The sequence below is a fragment of the Sebastes umbrosus genome, chromosome 13, assembly GCF_015220745.1.
Source record: "Sebastes umbrosus isolate fSebUmb1 chromosome 13, fSebUmb1.pri, whole genome shotgun sequence".
Taxonomy (NCBI): Eukaryota; Metazoa; Chordata; class Actinopteri; order Perciformes; family Sebastidae; genus Sebastes; species Sebastes umbrosus.
In genome coordinates this window covers 13,240,376-13,263,874 of record NC_051281.1, presented here as the reverse complement: position 1 = coordinate 13,263,874, position 23,499 = coordinate 13,240,376, and the positions used below count along the sequence as shown (strand labels likewise).

The window sequence follows — 23,499 nt, the reverse complement described above, 5'->3', positions numbered from 1 at the left end:
GGGAGGAAACCGGGAGAAGGCAATGAAAATCAGGAGGGTTGGCAAGTATGATAATCTTCGCAGGCGAGTATTTTGCATTTTTGTGTTGTTTATTCATCACACCCCCAGTCTGTAAAGGCCTTAAGTCTGTGCTCATAAAGTTTCTGTATATTTGTGTTTGTATATTTGGATATGCATGTAACTTTTCCAGTGTGGGCAGCAGATGTTCCAGTCTGTCACAGTGCTTTGTGTGTCTGTGTGTGTGAGAGTGTATAGAGAACACACAGTGTGCCATCTCACAGGTGACGTGGCTGGCATCACGCGCCCGTCCATCATACTCTCCCAGAGTACAGTGTGTGCGTTTTAATCTGTATGTGTAGCTCGCAGACACAGTTGTCAGTTTCTTGCTCACTGCCAACTGAGACTACATCACATGAGTCACAGGCAACACAGAGCTAAAAACAGCCATACTTGGGACTCTCTATGAGCGTGTGTGCCCTCTCACCTCATTGTTGGGGTCCTGGATGACTCTGTAGAGCGCTGGCACCAGAGACTTCTTTAGATGAAGGCTGCCGGCGTAGCTGGGGATGTGTTTTTCTGGTAAGGACTGGATCGAGGACAGAGAAAGGTTTGTTGAGCAATTGCACACAACTTTGTTTTACATTTCTTCAGAATTTTGGTATGACGCACACAGTAAGGCCTCTGCATCATTCAAAAACGCCCTACTGGGGTTTAATCTCAGTGGACAAATGTTGACATTTAGGTTTCAGAGATGGCCCCTACCCTTATTTTCACATGTATCCTTGATTAGACTTCTTCTCAGGACTGTGTGGACCTGTACAAACTGTGATAAAGTGACATGTCCCTCATCGTTTTGTTGCTTCTGTTGCACCTCTTGGGTCAGGACAACTTACACCATTATCATTAGCTGTGCCCGAAATTGCTCCCTTGTTCACTCTTCCACCTCTCTTTACTTCAAAACACTCAATAGTTTACTCAATAGGGAGAAGTACATTGAGATTTTGAGCAGTTACTGTACTAATCATCATCATTTTGAGTCACTGTCAGGTGTAGGGACACACAAATTTAATTTTCGGATCCTTAAAATTCAACGCAATTGCATTGTGAGATTGTTGGCAGAAATAAGTGTACATGCTGCGGACGCTACATATTTTGTGGACATTTTCCCAAACTTCAATCTGATGAAAGGTCTAATCCGCCAGAGTGTTTGAAATCACCTTTGTGGGTGTTCAACAATAATTCAGAAATAAATCCATCATAGTAAAAGGCAGATACGCCAATTTCTCCACCAGCAGCTGCCCAAATAGACCAGCTTTTTGGTCAATTGGAAGTCTATTTGAAACCTCATGCTTTGTTATTTCTAATCACTCTCTCCACCTAGATGTCTGACCCACGCCTGAATGGCACAAATTCACACCAATATACCTTTTTCACAGCAAGAAAATCACAGGTGTTAAATCTTAATGACATTAACATTAATCTCTGTCCTAGTAAGCCATGACAGTGAGCCAGCCATGACAGTGAGCCAGTAGGTACAACACCAGGACCCTGAAACTGAAGCAGCTAAATTGAATTGAGTCATCTTTATTTGTATTATTTACACTGTGTGCTTTTCCATCTGACATCTCAAAACGTCTTTTTGAAAAAGGTCTATTCTCTTAGGTAGTGTTAAAAAGCATCCTGGGAAATGTGGAGAAATCAATTCAGTGAGAGAGGTTAAGTGAAAGAGGATAAAAGTCATGAAAAGGAATCACAAAATAACTCTTTGAAGGAACTGGACGTCACAGAGTGTGATGATATCTGACAGGGTCAGAACATCCTGCGGTGAAATTCTTTAAATGGTCAAGACTGTGTGTTTGCCTGTAGATGACTAAAGGCAGCGGTATCCTCTCCGCACGGCCTAAGTATGGTCATTTTGAGGACAGAACACAATGTGCCCGGCCTGCACCAACTCACACAGTGAGTCATACCAATCCATTTCCCTCACTATTCATCATACTCCCTCTTCTCTCGCTTTCACATTTGTGTGCTCTCCTACACACGGATCCGTTCTTTTTGGCTTGTTACTCTCACTAGATCTCATACAGATAATCTCAAATATTTAATATACAGTGGCCATTTCATGACTTCTCAACAGGCTCAGGTCAGCTGACCTATGTTGTCATGTTTTCCCTGATGTCCACTCGAAGCAGCTGCGTTACGGCGCATTTCCACCAGATCTGGTGACGGAGGGCGTCGGAGCGCTTTCCATTCATTTCCTTTTGAAAGCAGGAGAGGCAGTCGCTCAGTGCATGTTGGGAGTGTTACGGCGCGTTGGAAGGTGTCTGTATTTGCATAATGTTGGAAAATCTCAAATTTATGTAAAGGAGCCCATCCAGCGTGACGCGTCCGGCTTGCAAAACTTGGACCAAGTTGTCAAACTAAGCGATCTAGTTATAAAATGAAACAGGATTCAGCAGAAGCATAGCCTATTTCTCACCTAAAATGTTTTCAGAAATAGATTTTGGTGGATTGTTTAGATGGAATAACAGAAAACATATGACCAGGCCACCGTATTGTTTCCTGTTTGAAACGGTGAGCAGAGAACCAGGGACCAATCAGGTGCATTCCACGATAAGAGTATGTCACCGCTTGAGCGGCCAGTTGAGTGGAGCAGCGCATCATCTGGTGTCCTTGCCGGATCTGGTGGACATGTAGTGTTAAGCTCCGGTGTCCAATGTCCACATTTCAGAAACGGAGAGTCTTCAAGCAGCTGATTTATGATTGGTAAAGTACTAGATTATAACAGTTTGTGGCTGTACTTCACTTGTTTTATTGAATGTATGCAGCACACTGCTTCAAAAGTAATCTATACTATTTCTTCTCCTAAAGACAAAGCCCATAATAAATTAAATATATCATTCAAATTTAAATATTCAATTTCTGGTCAGTTTACAAGTGATATCGGCATTTATATACAGGCATGTAGAGAATTCTGTGCTTCAGAGACTCATCAAAAATGGATCTGGTGAGGAAAGACAGCGCTGTGCAGAAAAGAGCTGGCCGTGCGTCCTGTGGACAACAGAGGTTCGTCATGTTTAAATAAACTTTGTTAGACCCAGATGTACTTTAGTATAGCGAAATGTATCGAAATGCATAGCATGTAGTTCCTAGACAGCATTAAACAAGATTGTTTTTAAATTACAGCTGGACGTCACCTTAAATAAATGCTACCACTAATAGAAGTTAGCAGTTAGAAAGTAAGTAAATCTGTATTATAAAGTAGCTTTGCGTAATCCATACAGACTTGGTTTTGTTCCACATTGAGACATTAGAGCCATGTAAGCACCTGAGGGAATGTTATATGGCAGTAATGGTGGGAACAACAAGGCTTGCACACAAGACCAAAAAATGCTTTGGGTACAGTTTAGCTTGAACTGGTCAAGTTCAGCTCACACTGATGAAAGCAGAGCTGACCCTGAGTTTTAACTGTCCTAAATGCCCACCGTTCTTGCTTGCATTCACTAAAATGAATTACAATTTACAAAGGACTGAAATGCTGAAGAGGTGACACTCACAAACTTGCACGTCAACACTCTCTTTCATCACAGTTGTTACACCCACAGCGTGTGGTTTCTCCGTAAAAAGAGATAACCTCCAGGAGAACATTTCATTGACGTGAGTCATGATGGAGAGGAGAGGAGAGGAGAGGAGAGGGGGGCTTTTTACCTTGAATTCTAAGAGCCATTCTTCGACAACACCGCGCTCTGAACCCAGCATCTTCCTCAGAGACCCCCTCCTTGGCTGCCTGGTAGACAAAGAAACACAGAGGACAGGGGGGGGGGAGAGAGGGGAGATGGAGATATGGTGACAGGAAAGGAGAACAGAGATAGTGAGAGAGGAGGAGACATGAGTGGGGGTAGAGAGGAAGAGAAGCAAAGCAAACAGTTAGTTAGAGGAAGAGAACAGTGAGTACTTACTCAGACCATATGTGAAATGACATAATGAGGGGCAATACCAGTGCTTTTCCATGTTTGTGCCCATTTGCTATTTTCAAAGTACATGGATTTCATATTACTGCCAACCACTTTACAAAGATTACATTAAAAACAAAAAATAATTTCAAATTTAATTTTCCCTACTAAATGGGCACCAATTTCTCTTCAGTTCAGTACTGCATGCAAATTAACCTGCAGAAACTTGAAACCTGCTTGAACCATAGACGTTGTGGTTATGCGCATTCATTTTTGATTTTTTTTTTTCAAACTAGCCTGTGATTACAACTGCATTGCAATGGTAAATAATAGGGATGCAAAATATATATCGGTGTCAATAAATTATCAAATGCTAATTATTATGGATTATTCCGATAATGAAATTATAGCTGCTAAATTATCGGACGACAATACGAAGCCAAATTGCTTTCCTTGACTTAACAAGTGCAGCATCTACACACTCCAATACAGTAGGTGGTGGTATGCTCCTTTAAAGTTGGTTTGCGATCCGCCAATAAACACAGAAGAAAATCAAGCGCAGCACGCTGACTAGAGGCCCAAACATGTCGTCGCTGGTGTGGAAGTTTTATTAGTGATGTCAGTTAGATTAGGTTCGGTCAGAGCTATGGAATATAAAATCATCCATCTTTGCTCACTACATCTAACCTTTCTTACCCTCAGGTGTGAATAAACTACAGGTTTTAAACTTCTTTTTAAAAACAAAAATGTGAAATTATTAGATATCTTATCGGTATCGGCCATGAGAAGCAGGTAATTATCGGTATCGGCTGAAAGAAATCCATACCGTGCATCCCTGGTAAATAATTTTGAAAATAAAAGGAAAACAAATGTTAATTTTACCTGTTTAAAGTCTTGCAAGTTGAAATAAATAAAAAACATTCCCTGCATGTTAAACAGTAATTAAAACTATGATATGCTTTGGAAAGAGTTCAATAGTGATGTTAATTGTGGTAAATGGGATGCAACATGTAGAAACGCCTATGAGTGTGAAAGCTGTGATGCTGACCACCTCACTGTTACATAAGGAGCCACCTAAGTGACCTTGCCTGTCACTGTGGATAAGTGATGACATGAACATGAACCACTACAGGCAGTCATACGGGCTTTCCCTTGACTATTCAAATCTGAGGTGGCCAAGCTTGAGTGTTGTTGGTCCGTGGCTCATATGCATTCTTATGAAAGCTAGCCAATAAAAAACGTAGTTAAATGAAAACATAAAGCTAGAGATCTGAATTTTAAATGTTCATTCATACACATTTTATTCATAGCACACCAAGAGAGATGAGATAACAAAAGACAGTTAGTCCCTAGTCTCTTCATACATATTCTGATCTCGAGCTACAGGCACACTCTTATCCCCGGTCTTGTTCTCGGTATCCAGCAGCTAAAATTAACTTCAGCAAACTGCCCAAAATAAAAAAGCCATTTCTCCTTCAGACATCATCCCACGGAAAATATACTCTCATTAATTATCCCATAAAAAGGCTAGCTATGACGGAGCCACGTGTCGCAGCAAGTGTGTGTGCGTGCATGTGTGTGTGTAGACTGGCGGAGTGAGAGGTGGGGCAGTCTCAGACTCCAGCGACAGTTTGGATACAGACTGTAGGCGATAGAAAGAGACACAGTGTGCCAAGCTGCCAAAATGACAGACATAAACAATGCTTATGTAATTTTAGAGTGAGGGTACATCTTATCATGAATGTCAAATTCCTTTCACACAATTTTACAACATTCACTTAAGACCATCATGATTGAGCTACCATTGTTAGCCTTTAAGAAAGCCTAAAGCACACAAGATGAGCGTGACAACATGCAACAAAACTAGAAAAAATACACTGAGTAAAATCTATAATCATCAACTTTGACTGGGTGGTAAATTCAAAAAGATATTAAAAGGAAGAAAAGGGTCTTGAATGGCAAAGCAACCAAACCCGACTGAGTCACACTGGAGCCTTTCTGAAAACACAGTCCTAAAGTTAACATGCCATGCATCCTCAACATGTCTTATCTTTTCATTATGGAAATGCTTGAAGATTGTGTTAGAAAAACTATGTGGCTAATCTGGTGTGTGAATTTATTTTATTAATATGTATTTATTTTTATTATTATTATTATTATTATTATTATTATTATTATTAATAATAATAATATTAATAATAATAATAATAACAACAATTATAACATGTTTTACTATAATTTTTTATATTTCTTATTTATTTATTTTTTCTTCTTCTTTATTCTTCTTTATTATTATTATTATTATTATTATTATTATTATTGCCATTTTTTCTCCTCCCTTGTTTTTGAAAAACGTTTCCAATTTACAGTTACTATCTGTTATTATGTACATATTACTTTATTTGTTATAGTTTTGGTTGTTGTAGTCATTTCTCTTAAGGAAACAATAAAAAGCATGATTAAAAAAACAAACTAAAAAACAAGAAAAACTATGTGGCTAATCTGGTGTGTGAATTCATTTATTATTTCATCATCATCATTATTATTATTTATTTATTTTCTTTTATTTAACATTATTTATTTATTACAAGTTTTTTACATTTCTTATTTTTTTATTTATTTTATTGTTTTTTTTTATTATTATTATTACCATTTTTTCTCCTCCCTTGTTTTTGAAAACTTTTCCAATTTACAGTTACTATCTGTTATTATGTACATATTACTTTATTTGTTATGGTTTAGGTTGTTGTAGTCATTTTCTTAAGAAAACAATAAAAAGCATGATTAAAAAGAACAACAACAACAAACAACAACAACAACTGTGTGGCTCATAAAGTTGTTATGGTTTTGAGTTGATGGGATTAGGGATAAGGATTAATTCAATATTCTCATTTCAAAGTGGGAAGATCCAATTTAACATTTCAGGCAACAGCCTCTGCTGGCTGAGTGTAAGGTGTTCTTGTAAGGCTTCAAGACATTTCCCTCAGTCTTTTTCTCAAATACTGTGGATTTGACGGTGATATTCAATTGTCATAAATTAACTGACTACAATATAGAGCACATACATGATGATATAGCAGTATGCAATGGTAGTTAATCATAGCATCACCTATTGTTATATGAGAATTTATTTGGGATTACAGGTGACATCATGTTATTTGTACTGATTATTGCACAGATGCCACAGTCTAGACAAAAGATAACAAGACCCTCCTCTACTCAAGAGCTTTGCAATGAGCTATTTAATTAAAACATATGTCTTCACATTGTGATTATCTGTACTGATAACAATCTAAGATCTGACCTATTTACTCTTCTTCCTGCTCCGTGTTCCTCCATTTGACACATAAATGTGCTCCCACAGCATGCAACATGTGACAGAAGAGTGTTGTAAATAAACTCATTGCAGCTGTATCTGGGTCAACGTCCTCGCTTAACTTTCTGACACATGCAGAAGTCAGACTACAGAGATTAGGCAGTTAAGACGTATGAAACTGTTGAGAATCAAGAGGAAAAGGCTGTGTGAGCACAATATTAGGAATATGCACACATAGACTTTTTCAGATTTAGCAACCCTTTGCGCATAAGATGTTCACACGCTGTTCCTTTTTGTAAGTCCCAAACAGTGTAAAACTGTGTGCACGGTGCTAATGCTCACTCCCACAGTAAGCCATAATGTTGACACACCCCAGTTTAATCTTATTTGGTACACCCAAATTATTACAGGCCAGGAAATTTGCACACCCTCTAAGGCTTCTCTGGATTTGCATTTCTCATTCTCTATGTATTTGACAGTTTTTATATTGCAAGACAAGATATGTAAACTTTCTTACTTTAGCTGGCAAACAAATGGCTGGTAGAAACTGATGCAAATAAATAAATTAGGGCTGTCAATTGATTAAAATATTTAATTGAAATGAATCGCTTGATTTCTCAAGTTAATCGCAATTAATCGCAAATTAATCACACTTTTTTTTTATCTGGTCAAAATGTACCTTAAAAGGGAGATTTGTCAAGTATTTAATACTCTTATTAACATGGGAGTGGGCAAATATGCTGCTTTATGCAAACATATGTATCTATTTTAGGGCTGTCAAAGTTAACGTGATAATAACGCGTTAACGCAAATTTGTTTTAACACCACTAATTTCTTTAACACAGTAACGCAATTGATATTTCAGAGGACGTAGTGGGCTCAGTTTTTAACCTAGAGTGACGATACTGGCATCATATGAAATTAAAAAACCTGAGGAATCCATTGGTACCAACCATGTCATACTAGCTTGTCGCAAAGGAGGCTAAACAACACTACAAACTTGCGCAATTTTTTGCAAGGAAAAACTGGCATGGCCATTTTCAAAAGGGTCCTTTAACTTCTGACCTCAAGATATGTGAATGAAAATGGGTTCTATGGGTACCCACGAGTCTCCCCTTTACAGACATGCCCACTTTATGATAATCACATGCAGTTTGGGGCAAGTCATAGTCAAGTCAGCACACTGACACACTGACAGCTGTTGTTGCCTGTTGGGCTGCAGTTTGCCATGTTATGAGTTGAGCATATTTGTTATGCTAAATGCAGTACCTGTGAGAGTTTCTGGACAATATTTGTCATTGTTTTGTGTTGTAAATTGATCCAAACACAATGTGGTTAAATGAAAGTAAAATGCAATTCCATTCTTTGATATTATATTTTATCACACTAACTGAATAAACAGCTGTTTGTAACTCAACTGATGTAATGTGAGTTTTATTACAGAAAGGCAAAACTAGTTACCTATAACATCCAATTCAGTCAGAGGCAAATTGTTGCCTTGGACTACCTACTGTATGTACCCTGTAACAGTTTAAAGGCACGTCAGTATTACCAACCAGTATTTAGAGGTTACCGACTTAAACAAATCCAACATAAAACGATGCACGGCGGCTCTCTGAGCGGTGCAGATTAGCCTGAAAATGTTACGAAGCAGGCTTAGGGGAGCAAAATATCCTATTAGCTGTAGGCCTGGAGGAGACACAGATCATGTTCGCTGATGACGATATGAACGAGTCAAATCTTTTTGTGTGAATCTGAGTGTGTGAATTGAAAGGCTCCGTTTAGTAAGCTTGTTCAGCTCTTCATGAAAGGCTGACTCATTCACTTCCTCCGGCTTGTCAAACTGTCAAAGACTCACTGAAGTGAAATTCTCCATTGGTCCGGGCAGGCTTATCAGTTACCATGGGAACTGTAGTCAGATGACTTTCAGACAACGGCAAATATTCACCAAAAAGAAATGTCCGTTTTGTAAAATCAACTTGGATTATATATTGCTCTTATGATGTTTATAAAACAGGGGGCTGCTGTAAGTGGAAGGTAAAAGATGAGCTGATACACACAACAATTAAGACCTGAGAATGTATAGAAACATGAAAAGATGTCAAATTCTGTTGTTATCCTTCATGTGTCAGTAGCACCATGACGCTTAAATTGTGAGAGCTAATTGTCTTCTATTTTCTTTTTTGGTTTAATTGCATAAAATAGAGATATAAAAGTGTAAACAGTTAACCAGAGTGAAAAACATGTGCTTAACCTTGATGAAAACATCTGTAACTGCAACATTAAGGGGAAAAAACAATCCATCAATGAGATCATTAGGGGACGAATTGTCAAGAATTGTCAACAGCTCACATTTAAATCTCATTTGCAGTTTCTGGCATCATGAGTCAGATTGATATACAGTCATTTTCAAGAGTAGCATTTTACATAATTGATAATGACAATCTATCAATCTATATTGTGCACACCTCACTTATAATTTCCACATAAAGAAGAATGAATTTTATAGCACCAAGGCAGAAAATAAATTCAAGAACTTCCCGATCAGGTGTATCAATGAAATAGGCTCATGTTGTGCGCTTACCTCAGTGTCCCAGAACTCAGATCTCCACTGGGAGAGGCAAATGGTTCTCCACAGTGTCACACATCTGTCAATCACTGAGGGTCACCTACAATCATAGGAGAAGTGGTGGTTATCTGCATTGCATTGAATAATTAAACTGGATTCATATACAGTAGCTTGAATACATAACATCTGATGGTTCCAGATTCCGAAATGTGAGCATTTGCTGCCTTTCCTTGTCTTACATTATAGTACATTTAATATGTTTGGGTTTTAGACTGTTGGTCCGACAAAACAAGGCATTTGATGACATCACCTTACGCTGAATTCACACCAGGCAGCGGCAAAGTGCGGCTCGCTGCAATAAAATTAAATTTGTCTGCTGCTGGGAGGCGTGTTCATGTGTTTCAGGTGGGAAGAAATTCTTTGTAACTTAGGTCAATATGTCACAGGAGTCATGAGATGTGTTTACAGATTGGCTGCAGGCCCTCTCTGGCTGCACTTTGCTGCTAAAAGTTCAACTTTTCCCTACTTTTAGTTTGCCGCCGCAGCTTTACATAGACATTGCACTTTGCTGCTGCTCTGGTGCCAATTCGGTGTTAGGCTCTCGGGAATAGTGATAGCCAATTTTGACAGTTTTCTAAAGTTTTATGGACCAAACAATCGATTGTTTTGTAAAAGAAAGATTGCAGACTTTGAAAGGAATTACAAATAAACTTCAATCAGTTCTTCAAAGAATGGTTTTGACTCTTATTTTGTTAAAAAGGGGAAATTCTGTTGGCAGCACACATGACAGATAATCAGTCAAGACAATGCAAAAGCAGCTGACAACATGGAGACTTGGAAACCAACAGATGGTTGCTACAACAGCACGGCCCTCCACTAAAAGATGCAATTTCAACATTAAAGAGCATTACTGTGATGCAGAGAAGCCTTGCTACAGAGTACTACTAACCAATAACATGCATTTTGTTCCATAATGAAAACTATGCATTTGTTCAACAAACGCTTTGTTTTGAAGGTTATTTGGAGGCATGGCGCAAGGAGTCAATTTTCAAGTTTCTTATTGTTGCATAGCAACAGTCAGCTGGCGAACTTGTTGTCCTCTCCGGCTAAAAATGCATCTCGAGGATCCACACCCATAGTATTTACTGTACTTGGCAGAATAAATCAAGGCTTCAGTGGCACAAAAGAAGATACTGTTAGAAAGCCGTCTCTGCTCTGCTGCGTGTCCCTGAGAAGCAGACGGTGCCACATCACTGAGCACTCCATCTCATGTTAAGCATCTCCAACACAGCCTTGTGTTTATCTGAAGGACTCTTACATTAGCAATTCATCACAAAGACTCAAGGAAATCACCATGCAGAAGTCCCATCTGTCTAGAGTGATGTGGTATTTATTTTCCTTTGCCAGATAAAGCGTACTTATTCTGTGTGACTCATCAGAGCTGAGGGTAACAGTGGCTCCAGGTCGAGTAAATAGAGCGAGGGAGGAGGGTTGAATAACAACACAAACATTAATGACGTATTATATGACGTATTAGATGACAGAGTTATGTAAGTTAAAGGTTTGACGGGAACATATTTTGAGTTCTTTAGGACAATAGACTACCCATTAAATGTTATCAACCTAATTTAAGGTATTTATCTCATTCCTTTAATTTGGTAGTTATGTCTCAGAACTTCACAAGTAAAAATTGACTTTGGGCAAGTAGATTTCTGACCCACTTGCCTGACCAGGCAAGCGAAAACCTGTTTATATTGACGCATCTATCTCTTTAATACCTCTGGGTGTATAAGGCCATTGTGGGCAATGTTGCAAATCAATGAGCAGCACTGTTTGATGGCAATAATGGATTTTTATGTCAATTTTACATCAGTGTAATGCAGTGCTTTGATTTATCAGGCATTTAACTTGCTGGATTAGCCCAAAACAAACAATTAAATCGGTTATTTCATTCATGAACAATTCCTCAATTGATTTTTCCAGAAAAAGTGTCTGTCACAATATATTGATATTGCAATATAAAATTACATAAACTGGAAGATAAATCTATAACGCCAACACTAGCACAAACAATTTAAGGTGTTTTTTTTCCATTGTCTTTATATCTTTTATAATAAATGTATTAGATATCTTTAATTGTTTATCCCATTGTCTATGACTCTCCTGCTTTTTCAAAAAAGCGCAGCTCTGTAACTAGAGCTGTAACGATTAATCGATTAGTTGTCAACTATTAAATTAATCGCAAACTATTTTGATAATTGATTAATCTGCAATTTTTAAAAGAAAAAATTCTCTCATTCCAGCATCTTAAATGTGAATATTTTCTGGTTTCTTTACTCCTCTATGACATTAAACTGAATATCTCTGAGTTGTGGACAAAACAAGACATTCGAGGACGTCACCTTGGGCTTTGAGGAAACACTGATTTTTCACCATTTTCTGAAATTTTATAAACCAAACAACTAATTGATTAATCAAAAAAATAATCGACAGATTAATCGACAATGAAAATAATCGTTAGTTGCAGCTCTATCAATAAAAATAAGGAACAAATAGAGCAGGAGGTATCTCCACTCAAAGTATCTCTGAGGACCTTTCAGAGAATAACAGGTATGTGAAGGAAACCAACATCATCTGAGCTGCAGATTGGTCTTTGAATTGTTGCACAACATTTTGTAGATGTCTCAAATTATACGGTATAAAATCAAAAATTACTGCACTCCAACAAAAGAATATGCATTTTTCAGTTCAACAATTTCAGTCTTGCCTACAGGGTTTTTGCCTTAACCCTGGATATCGGGTCGAGTTGTCCTCATGCAACCCAAAAGTCACAGTCAATATAAAACCACTGTCAGAATACGACATAGTAGACATCTAGACTCTACGGCTGGATAACAGGAATAATGATAATTCTGTCCTTCTTTCTAGTTACAACATTGCATAATTAGCTGGAGCCGTACCTTGGGACTTCAGTGTAATTCCTCCCCACTCTGCACCCGTCTCATCCCAGTATTTGCGTGTCTAGTAACAACAGTGCTCCTCAACCAGCCTTCACTTCACTGTTGGCTAAATATGTCATACACCTAATGAGGCCTGGTGAATGACAATAAGCAAACTTTCCTTCAAGGGCTGCTCTTCCTCTATGCTGGACCTGCTTATTGTCCTGTGGCGGGGCTCACGAGGGAATAGGAGAGTGCCAACCCATCCTGTTTACGCCACTTCAAACCCCAAATCACAATGGCGTTGCTAAACACCCTGCTGAACGGTGCACAAGGCTGAAACAAAGCCAACAAGTGTATTTTGTGTATTTAGTTTCAAGACAGAGCAGTTAACACACAATCTGTTCCAATGTGAATTTGCAGTCAGGCAAACGTCTGTACTAATGTGTGTCACTGTCAATCCATCTGGTAGATTATGAAATATTTTACTGGAGGAAAGGTTCGGGGATTGCCAAAGTCATTAGGAGTCACCTTCTGGGCACCATAGACATCAGAATATAGATTATAGATTCCAATAATACTTCACTAAAGCCCAAACATGTCAACCTCATAGAGACAGAGCTCAATGCGCCATACTCTGAAAACCATACCAGGGGAAACAACCGGCACCTGAAACGCAAACAAAATGCCTGTAGCTAGATAAAAACGTAACATTTCAGCCCGTCAAGGAATTATTTCAGCACCCTATGTCTAGCAGGGGTGCAGCTGATAACTAAAATTTGGACATTTGGACAAAATGCTTGCTGCGCATATAATGTTAGGCATACAGATCCCAGAGTTTTCCCATTCTTCCTGCTGAGGCCTCGTTTTATTACCTCTAGCATCAGTTTGTCAGTCCGGCAGCCTAAAAAAACATAGTTCTGGGTTCTTTACATTGTTGGTAGTGCATCCCATCACACAGCAGCTTTTAGGCATCTGTCTTTTGTTTGCTAGCAGACGAAAGTGACGAGGAGGAAACCTTCAAACAAAGTCAATGGAGAGCGATGAATTGTTTCCTCCTCCGGTGTGGGCAGGACTTAATTGTGCTCTGTATCTATGGTGGCGCTAGAGGAAAGGCCGGGGGATCACCAAAGTCATTAAGATTCATCATCTGGGCATCAATAGAGATTATTCAGTAGTAGACTGACCGACCATCTGTCTAACCAACAGCAACATCCTTAGAGCCGCACTGCTAGCTAGCGTGTCTAAAAAACAAAAATCGAGCTTGTCAAAAACTGTCATGGAGATTAATATTGACACAGTTACTAACAACTGCTGCAATCTTTCATGCATTTTTAATCGGTGTTCAATCGATCCTTTCTCAGTCTCTACACAATATAAATGTACTCTTATGTTGATTTTACGGGGCTAAAATAGTAGACCCTTTCACACGGCCACTTATTAATACATAACTGAGAAAAGGGCTCAGTCAGGCAGATATTGAGTGCTACATGTTGTTCTAACTGCACCTAATAGGGAGGGGACAGCACTGCTCACTATTCACACTCTGACTGAGGTTGTTTTCATATTGGAGTCAGGAACCTCTGCAGTCGCATGACTCAATAAGTACTGTATTTGTTAGCTAAGCTGGTCAATGAAAAATCCCTTTATGCAATCAGTCAAGTCAGAGCTAAAATCCAAAACAACAACGTAAGATTAACATTTTGTACCATGACTCCACTCTTACATACACACCGTCTTAGCCAGTCCTCACAACAGCTGCAGCATTATATGGCAGGCTCTAGTCCAACTGATGAGTATGCAGATAAAAGAACACATTAGCAACAATGCACGACATAAAACCACATAGCTTTAGCCTACAAGCTATCCCCTTAGTAACTGGAGTCTTATTTCAAATGAGTACTAAATGGAGGGCTCCCTCAAGCACCAAACAATGTTCATCATTCATTGCAGACGGATGAATCATACGAGTATCCGTGACTAAGTGACTCATTAAACCAATGTAAACATACACAAGGTTACTGCCCTGCAAAGTACAGAGAACCACTCTTAACCACTGCTGCACCCAAGACAGGGGACAGGAGACGGCGATGGATGATTTAAATAGCTGGTATGTCCAAGTAGAAACCGCCCTTAGTTGTATTAAGATAAACCAAATCAACACTGAGTTTGTATTAGTTATTTTTTGGGAAACAGTTTCACATTTTCCCTGCCAGTGTTGGCAGTTTGGGCTTCTGAATGAACCACTAACAGTCGTGAACTGCCTTAAAAACACTGAAATATGGCTTTTTTTAAATCGTTGATTTTTATTTTATTTTTTTACTTTTGGTGCTTTATTTATTTTATTTATTTATTATATTGTATTTTATTTCATTCATTAATTTATTGGGTGTGGGGGTGGAGTGAAAATGCTCTGTGTTAAATATCTGTGAATAATATTATTTTTCTTGAATAATAATATAAAAAAACCCCACTGAAATAAAATTCTATTGAGCGTGGCTGCAGTTGCTTCGTGATGAAAATAAAATAAACATTTTATTCCCCCACAAAGTCATCTACTTTCACCATGTGTCACTTCCAAACATGAGTCTGCAAAGTGAGCAATCACAACATCCATCAAAGCAGGGCAAATGTAGGGACATTTGGAGGAAAAATAAGTATGGTGTTGCATCGTTATGACAAATGCTGCAGTAGCCTTAGTCAGCGAGTGTGATAACTGCGTGCAATACTTTTCAGCATGACGTGTAAAGAAGTGTCCTAAACACTCGAGGAAATGCAGGCTGTTGTGTGCTGCAGACCTCTAAACAACTGGTGCGATCGCGCCTACAGTTTTTCTCTGCTGCACCACAGTTTTCATGTTTTGTTAGTTTAGGCTGCACGCCTACCGTCACTTGTAATCAAAACTGATACCCACACACACACACAATTATTTGGGAGTTAAATTGTCAGACTGAATTTTGGCAAACGGTCGTGCCATGAGATTAGTGAGAGATTTTTGGCGGAGAGAGGAGGAATGAGGGAACAAATCTGATTTCAGTCCCTTCAGCAAAGCATGATGGGCCTGTGCTCATTGCCATTATTCACTTTTCCTGATGTTTGTACAGTACCAGGTGCAGTAACAACAAATGGAAGAGCTGAATATGAAAATCAGTCCAGACTGTAGAAGTGTTTGCCAGTCAAGATCCATTTTTTTATAGCCATAAAACAGCATGAGTTGCATCAGCGATTGCTATAACAGTTCTTTTTTTAAGCTTTCTCACAATAAAATCTTTCAGAGAAGAGCAGACAGGCTGCTTTCCTTTCCTTACTGTGACACAGTAAGTTACAAACATGTTTCTTTCTCACATGTGAACTCAAACCTAGTGAAGATACAAAAAACAACCAAAGTTAAATAAAGACCATGTGTGAACTAGATGAAAGTTCAAAATGAAAGTTCAAAATGAATGCCCAACACTAAAGAAAAAACACCTTGCCAAAAGGGAGACTACAAATGTACTATGTGCGTGGGTTTGTATCTGTCTGTCTCAACTTCTCCCCGTTGCCCTAAATGAGCAGTGCCAGGTTTCAACAGTGGGGATTTTTCAAGGTCAGCTTAGCTCAGTCAGCCATGAATTATTGAGCTTGAGCGAGCTCTGTGCCTGTTCTGTTTGTGCTACTTCTGACGCTGTCCTTCTTCCTTCAAGTCTGTCTACTGTGACCATGACAAACTAAATATTCAACAATGATGGTATGACAATGTATTGACCCATGTTGGGAAATTTTTCTTTGTGTTTAACCTCTTCAAGAGAAAGGTCAGATCAAAGGGTCAAACAGGGACGGATTCAGTGTAAGCAGGGTGGATGCATGCCGTTACAGGAATTCAAATGTTTTTCTTGGTAAAGATAAGGGATGTCCCGATATCAGAAATTTAATAGTCGATACCAATACCAGTGAAATTCCACTATTCTCGATACCACAGTAAAAAACAAAAGTAAAACAATAAATCCCATGTACTTCCAACATACTTCCTTTATTACTGTTTGCATACTGGTTTCTGTTAGGAAGTTAAACAGGTCATAATTTCCCCTCTATTATCTGTTTTATATTGCTGTGAAAACTTCTCCTACAAACAACTAGATTTATTCAAGTTCCTCGTAAAAAACTACATTTTACAAGACTACATTTGAACACATCATGATAAGGTTAGAATTTACCTTCGTCCTAATTTTTTTACTGAATAGAGCCTGAACGCATCACAATGTAAATAAATGTCATCTCCTGTTAACGTTAGCTGTTAGCCCCATGCAGGACTGTGCTGCTTACTGGCTGCTAACAGCTAACGTTACCTAGCTCTTGTCCTGCTAATTTCAACACGGATTAGTTGATCACAATGTAGCATTATCAGGGAAAAAATAGCGTGTCGATAGTGAGTTTACTGGGTCCCAATCAGTGGGCAACTCCAAAGTCTGAAAAGTGAAGCCAATGTGGAAGTGTCTTAAACTTGCATTCTTTCTAATAGCCAGCAGGGGGCGACTCCTCTGATTACAAAAAGAAGTCAGATTGTATAGAAGTCTATGAGAAAATGAGCCTACTTCTCTCTTGATTTATTATCTCAGTAAACATTGTAAACATGAGTTTATGGTCTCAATCACTAGTTTCAAGTCTTCTTCAATACAGCATGATGTTCATTTACTAAATTATGGTCCCTTTTAGAGTAAAATAGACCATAAAGCAGGGGATGCTTTAGGGCGTGGCTACCTTGTGACCAAAATGCAGAACTCGAGGTTTCAAAATGGCAGTCCACAAATCAATGGGTGACATCGCGGTGACCACGTCGACTTCTTACATACAGTCTATGGTCCCAAACACATTTTCTATCGCCCCCGGTATGACGGGACGCCGTTAGTATCTAGCCCTGACGGTACCTACGGTACTGTAGAAAAACAAGTACAGTCACGTTTTCAGAATTTTGGCATCGACTTGGTACTGAGGTACGGCTTCTCGTGACATCCCTCCTAAAGATATCACCTCGCTGTTTCAATATTGTGATACTGAACTCATACAGCACACTCAAATATTGTGAGATTTTAACATGTTGTACTTTCTAAATTAGGGCCATATAACTGCTCCAATCAGAAAATATAAGTTATTACCAATAGCTGAACTGAGTTGAGTCTACAGGGGCTTAAAAGTCTAGTTTAAGAATCTGTGTCAGGTTCATGGCCACTGTGAGTTTGTTTCAGTCTGCTGATTTGCACATAAACACGTAGCACAGCCCAAATGCATGAGCAGGCACGAAATCACACATATGCGTGCACTCATTTTGTTTCCTCGAACACATTTATTTTTGACATAGTCATGAGGGAATTTTACTCGACCTCTTTGGTGCATGTGTGTTTGCAGGTGGCCATTCCTCATGAAACACATCATGCTACACACACACTTTATGCAGACACTTTCCCCTAGGTAGAGGGATTAACTCTAATACCTGACCACAGTGAACCAGTCGGCTGTAATCTCTCGTTCGTAAGAAGAAACAGCCACTCACCAGTGGAGCAGGCTGTCTGCACAGGAATAGAATGAGGTTTATTTATAGCAAATACAGCACTGGAAAAATACCCCTATTGCCTGGTTTTCTATACAGAATAATGACCATAGATTATAAAGATAGTGAGGCCGAGAGGTACACACCTCAGTGAGACGCCAACTGACAGAAAAGACTTTTGGTGAGTAAAGGTCACAAACAGGCAAATACAGTCAATATACTGTATGTTCCTGTGCAAATCAATAGTTCTGCCCTGAGGACACGTGGACATAGAAAATGCATAAATAATACACAACTCAGGTAATAATACAGAAAGATGGAAAAAGAGAGCTGGGTGCACAGAATAGAGGAGAGAAGGAGAGAGTGAAAGATTGGCTCCCTCATCCTCTCCTCATCTCTCATAGGCCAGGCGAGGGGAACTGAGGCGTACGCACATCCTGGGCTAAAATTAGCTCTGCTGCAGCTGCAGGGCCAGACGTGTTGGGATGGGCCCGTGTTGCAACTAAGCACACACACACAGACACGCACACACACACACACACGGTTCCACCAATTAGACAGGGTGAGCCACAACACAAAACAGCACAGGTGAATGCCAACAGCATCCTGCCTCCTTCCGCTCTGCTCCTAAAACTGAGGCATACAAACGCTTTCAATGCAAATGTTGCGTGTATTCACATCTACATACAGGATAAACACATACAAACATACCCTCCAGAGTGCCCCACACTAACCTCACCTACACGTATTAGAGCTGGGGATTAAGGAGAAACAACTCGATTTATAAAAGCCAATGGCATTTGCTATATTTCAAGCATTTGTGATCTCATCCAGGATGACATACAATGGGTTGTTGTGTACAACACCCTATCATTTTAAGACAAGCATCATAATAAGCAAGGAACCACATAGACTGCCAAGAGTAGTGTCTTGACAAGTCATGGCTTTCCTTACAAAAGGAAAAATAACACCTTAATACTCGACTGTATTACCAAAGTAGTAAGTTGAGAGTTGTTGTGCATTTCTGGTGTATGATACATAGAACATAATCAATAATGCACCTTAGAGTAATTCTGGGGGGGAACACTGTGGTGCAATAAATCCTCATGAAGGTTGTAATGTTTAGTTGTTGACACACTGTGTCACACAAGTCTATCAATTTTCTAAGCTGCGGTTAGTGGTGGTGTTTTATTGGATTTCATTTTTAAAGTGGAAATGTAGCGTTCAACCAAGTTAATCTGTACTCTGCTGTCTCATACAGACTGTTCAAAGACAGGGTCGCTAAGAAAATAAACGCTGAAAGCACTACGTTATTCTGAAGCCCACGTAATAGCGTTTGTTTATGTAACTCAACGTTAGCATACCAAAACTACCGTCACAAAATAGAACTCATCTCCAAAGCAAACACTAGAGACATTATCGCCCTAATGTTATCCGTGTTCTCCTTTAACTTACTAACTAACCAACCAACTATCTAACTCGGTTATAATCCCAAGCCGATGGACACATGGACACCACAGCATGAAGACTCCCTCATCCACACCGCTCGGAGATACCTCTGACAGCAGCCCACCAAAGTCGGTCCGCGTGCATGTCAGTTTGGGAGTATAACCGAGTTAGATAGTTAGTTATTTTATTATTGGTAGATATAGACTGTTTTGTCCTTGGTTTTAACATTGTAAAACTCTTTACATCCAGGAACAATACGATAGTGTCCCCTCTTATGTTTTCTTCTGTCATGTGTCTCCTCAGTATCCGTCTTTAACAGTCTCTACCGTTGTATCTGTGCAACTCAGCTGAGCTAACCAATCTTGTGACATCACGGGTTAGAGTACTGCAACATGGCGGCACTCTTGCCATGCAAGATAAAACAGAGCTTCATTTTTCTTTTAAATGCTGACATTTGTCATGTTTGTTATATAATAGTTCATTAGAGTGGAAATCCATTTAGTAAACCAGCTTAACTTTCATTTCTGCTTTAACATTCTGTTCCCCTCATGTATATAAGACAGGGTAAACATTACAATCACCTTATCTTTATGATGCTGTACAATATAGCATCACCAATACATCCTCAAATACCATAGAGGTTAATCAACCTTTGTCTAACAAAAACTGAACATTACAAGTTTCACAAGTAGGATTTATAGCAGTCTATTGTACTGTTTTGCATTGAACATAATAAGTATTGTAAAACAAAGAGCCATGAGGTGGAGGGGATTGTTTTTTTATGAAAGCTTTGGCAGTCACAAGTTCACTCACTGACAGTAGAGACACATGACCACTAATTCCACAGCATTTAGCACAGCTGCTGACATGGTGCGTGTGGGGGAGCAGCTAAGTGTTTAACTTTACTCCAGAGAAACGGAGGAAAATGCTGTGCTGCCAAATAAGCTGCTCAGCAGTCTTCTAACAATAGGCCACCTTGAGCTTTTGTGACATGCCAAGACCATGGCACGGCCCACCGGCCTGAGACCGCCGCAGCTTGCGTGACCAAAAGATCAACTAAGGGGAAAACAGAGGAGAGTGGGCGCATTACTAAACTACCATCTCAGATAATGGGGGGTGGGCTGCAAAACTGCTGAATACCAAGAAAATCAAGCCAGAGAGCTTGGCCTCCAGACTTCCTCCCACCCTAGAGACTCATAATGGTTGTTAAATCAAATTGTTTCCTACAGTATGAAAACAACAACAATGTGGGCTCCATCTACCCCACTGCAGCAGACGCAAAGAAATTACACAAGCAGGACAATGACAGTGTTCCGCTAGAAACTGTAGCCAAGCATCGAGCCCGGGCCAGACTTTGGACCTAGACATCTAAAAAATGTAATTACGCCATGCAAACAGTTCCTTTTGACTGAGTTTTGACTGTCTATATTTGATCAGGTTGCATAATTTGAGAAATCCTCCACCCCCTTATTACCAAAGAGTGCTCAGTACACTAGCAGCATTAGCAGCTAAGCCTCACTAAATGCAAGGCAACACTTTTGTTAACATGTGCCTCACTCTCCAGTGCTCAAAGCTTGAGCCAGCAAAAGCCACCGCTTCCCTTCCATGTCTTTCCCATCATATCACAACAACAAATAACTGGCAATAATTCAAAGGCTCCTGGAATCAGCCGGGCATTGGCATCTGTTCAACTTGAGAAAGGCGCTGAGTCGTGACCAGCAAGCTGAGCAGGAGAGCAGAGAGCCGACCGACAAGGAAGGCAAGGCCCAGCAGAAAACAGTGGCTCTGAGAGGATGACGACCTATTATCTTGGCTTAAACAAACCGTCTATGCCACCACATTAATGATACAGAGCTTGTGTTTCCCCACTCACATCAAGTGCAACAGTGGGAAAGTTCAGGTGCCTTTCAGTCTGTTATAAATTGCGTTCAGATCAACAACAAGATCTGTTGTTTCCTTTTGTTCAGGAGTTGCCGGAAGGAGTAGTCAAATGCTCAATATGCAGCTGTAACTTTTGTTGGAGCAGTCTTAAATAACATGACTTTTTCAACATACTTTATGTGGTTACTTCTTCGTAAAAATGTATGTTTACAGCGAGTGGCTCCCAGAGAAACTAATCTATTCCTACCACACAGTCCTTCAACTGAGTTTGCTCCCAGTGTGCAAAACCTGTGTGATGTTCAACCATCCAAGCCATGTTGACCTCTAGGGCACTACTCCTGATCAGCAGGGTTGGTCATTTATCAGCCAAAAATGTCAAACATTCACAGAATCCAGCTTCTCATGTTAAGGATTTGCTGCTTCTCCATCACTGTAAATTGAATACTTTGGGGTTTGGTACCGTTGGTCAGAAATAGAGCTCGTCAATATATTGGATTTAGTCAAAAAGTAATGTTCGTGACAGTTTGCGACGTTACCTGTTAATAATCCCATAAACTATAACGAGAATGGTTTAGAGCTGCAACAATTAATCGATTAGTTGTCAACTATTAAATTAATCGCCAACTATTTTGATAATCGATAAATGGGTTTGAGTAATTTTTTAAGAAAATAAGTCAAATTCTCTGATTCCAGCTTCTTGAATGTGAATATTTTCTGGTTTCTTTACTCCTCTATGACAGTAAACTGAATATCTTTGAGTTATGGACAAAACAAGACATTTGAGGATGTCATCTAACTAATCGATTAATCGAGAAAATAATAGACAGATTAATTATTAATGAAAAGTTGCAGCCTTATTTGGTACTGTTGTTCGGAAATAGGACTAGTCAATATATTTAAATAAAATGAAAATGTGTACATTGTGAAAATTGTGTTATTGCAGTTTGCACAAATAGGTTACTTTTAGTCAAAAAGTAATGTTTATGTCAATAATCCCATAAACTGTGATGAGAATAGTTACACTATATGAGCACCTGTAGCAGTATGGGTTGAAAAAAAGACTCGTATGTTGAGTTTTGCTCTCTCTTTTGGATCTGATTATTAAACTAGATGTCTCCGCTCTACCTTGTTGAAACATCTAACACTGATAGTCCATCGCTGTGAGATCTTCTGTAGTTTGCTATTAAATAGAAAAAATATAGCTTTAATTATATATTAATAGCTATCTTTATTTCTTTCTTTTCAACAGTGTATCAGACAGATTTGGCTAAAACACAAGCTGTAAATTAGCTGTGTCAAAACCAGAATGGTGGATTAAAGGTTAACCACTTGCTCTACCAACACAGCGTCATATTAATGGAGGGTTGCAAATGTAGCACTCACTGAAATGAAGAGAAGGAGGTGAGAGTCTAGTGTGGCACACTGAAATCAACCGGTCATACTGTACAGCAGAACAATAACAAAGCCTTTCACCACTTCCATAGGGAACCAGCCATTTCCCCGGAGGGATAATACAGTTAATCCAACCTAATCAAAACATTCACACACGTCCAGCAAACCAGCACTCCGACGATGGCAGCATAGTTCAGAACCATAGGCTACTTTACACATGTAAAGTGAGAACTTTTGAAAATCTTACACTGCAAGCACACATATTCCTCTGTCACATGTCAACTACGTAAACAAAAACTAAGTTTGAGTTACAGGTTTGACAAAGAATTTCTACGATGTGTTCTCCTTGGAGAGATTAGTGACAGACTGGCAACAAGCATGGATGGTTTTGATGGATTTCCCAGAGTCATTTCCTAATTTTTACTCTTCTTTTAAGCTTCATTAGCCAATATTGAAAGTATTTGAGGTACAGTAAG

General features: G+C 39.2%; 1 protein-coding gene across 7 annotated transcripts in view; it reads right to left on the bottom strand.

The window, feature by feature from the left end:
• The window catches only part of LOC119499923 (protein FAM126B), a 51,820-nt gene that overhangs the window by 22,878 nt on the left and 5,443 nt on the right, over positions 1–23,499 (bottom strand). For 3 of the 7 annotated variants that reach the window (XM_037789156.1, XM_037789155.1, XM_037789161.1), the window contains 3 exons: positions 9,854–9,938; positions 3,709–3,787; positions 485–586 (listed from right to left, as the gene is read on the bottom strand). In XM_037789156.1, the coding sequence (XP_037645084.1) occupies positions 485–586; positions 3,709–3,759 (153 nt within the window). In that variant the 5' untranslated portion in view covers positions 3,760–3,787; positions 9,854–9,938. Of the gene's footprint in view, positions 1–484; positions 587–3,708; positions 3,788–9,853; positions 9,939–12,798; positions 12,872–23,499 lie in introns of those variants that run through there. The other 4 variants (XM_037789159.1, XM_037789158.1, XM_037789160.1 and 1 more) reach the window with 3 other exon arrangements.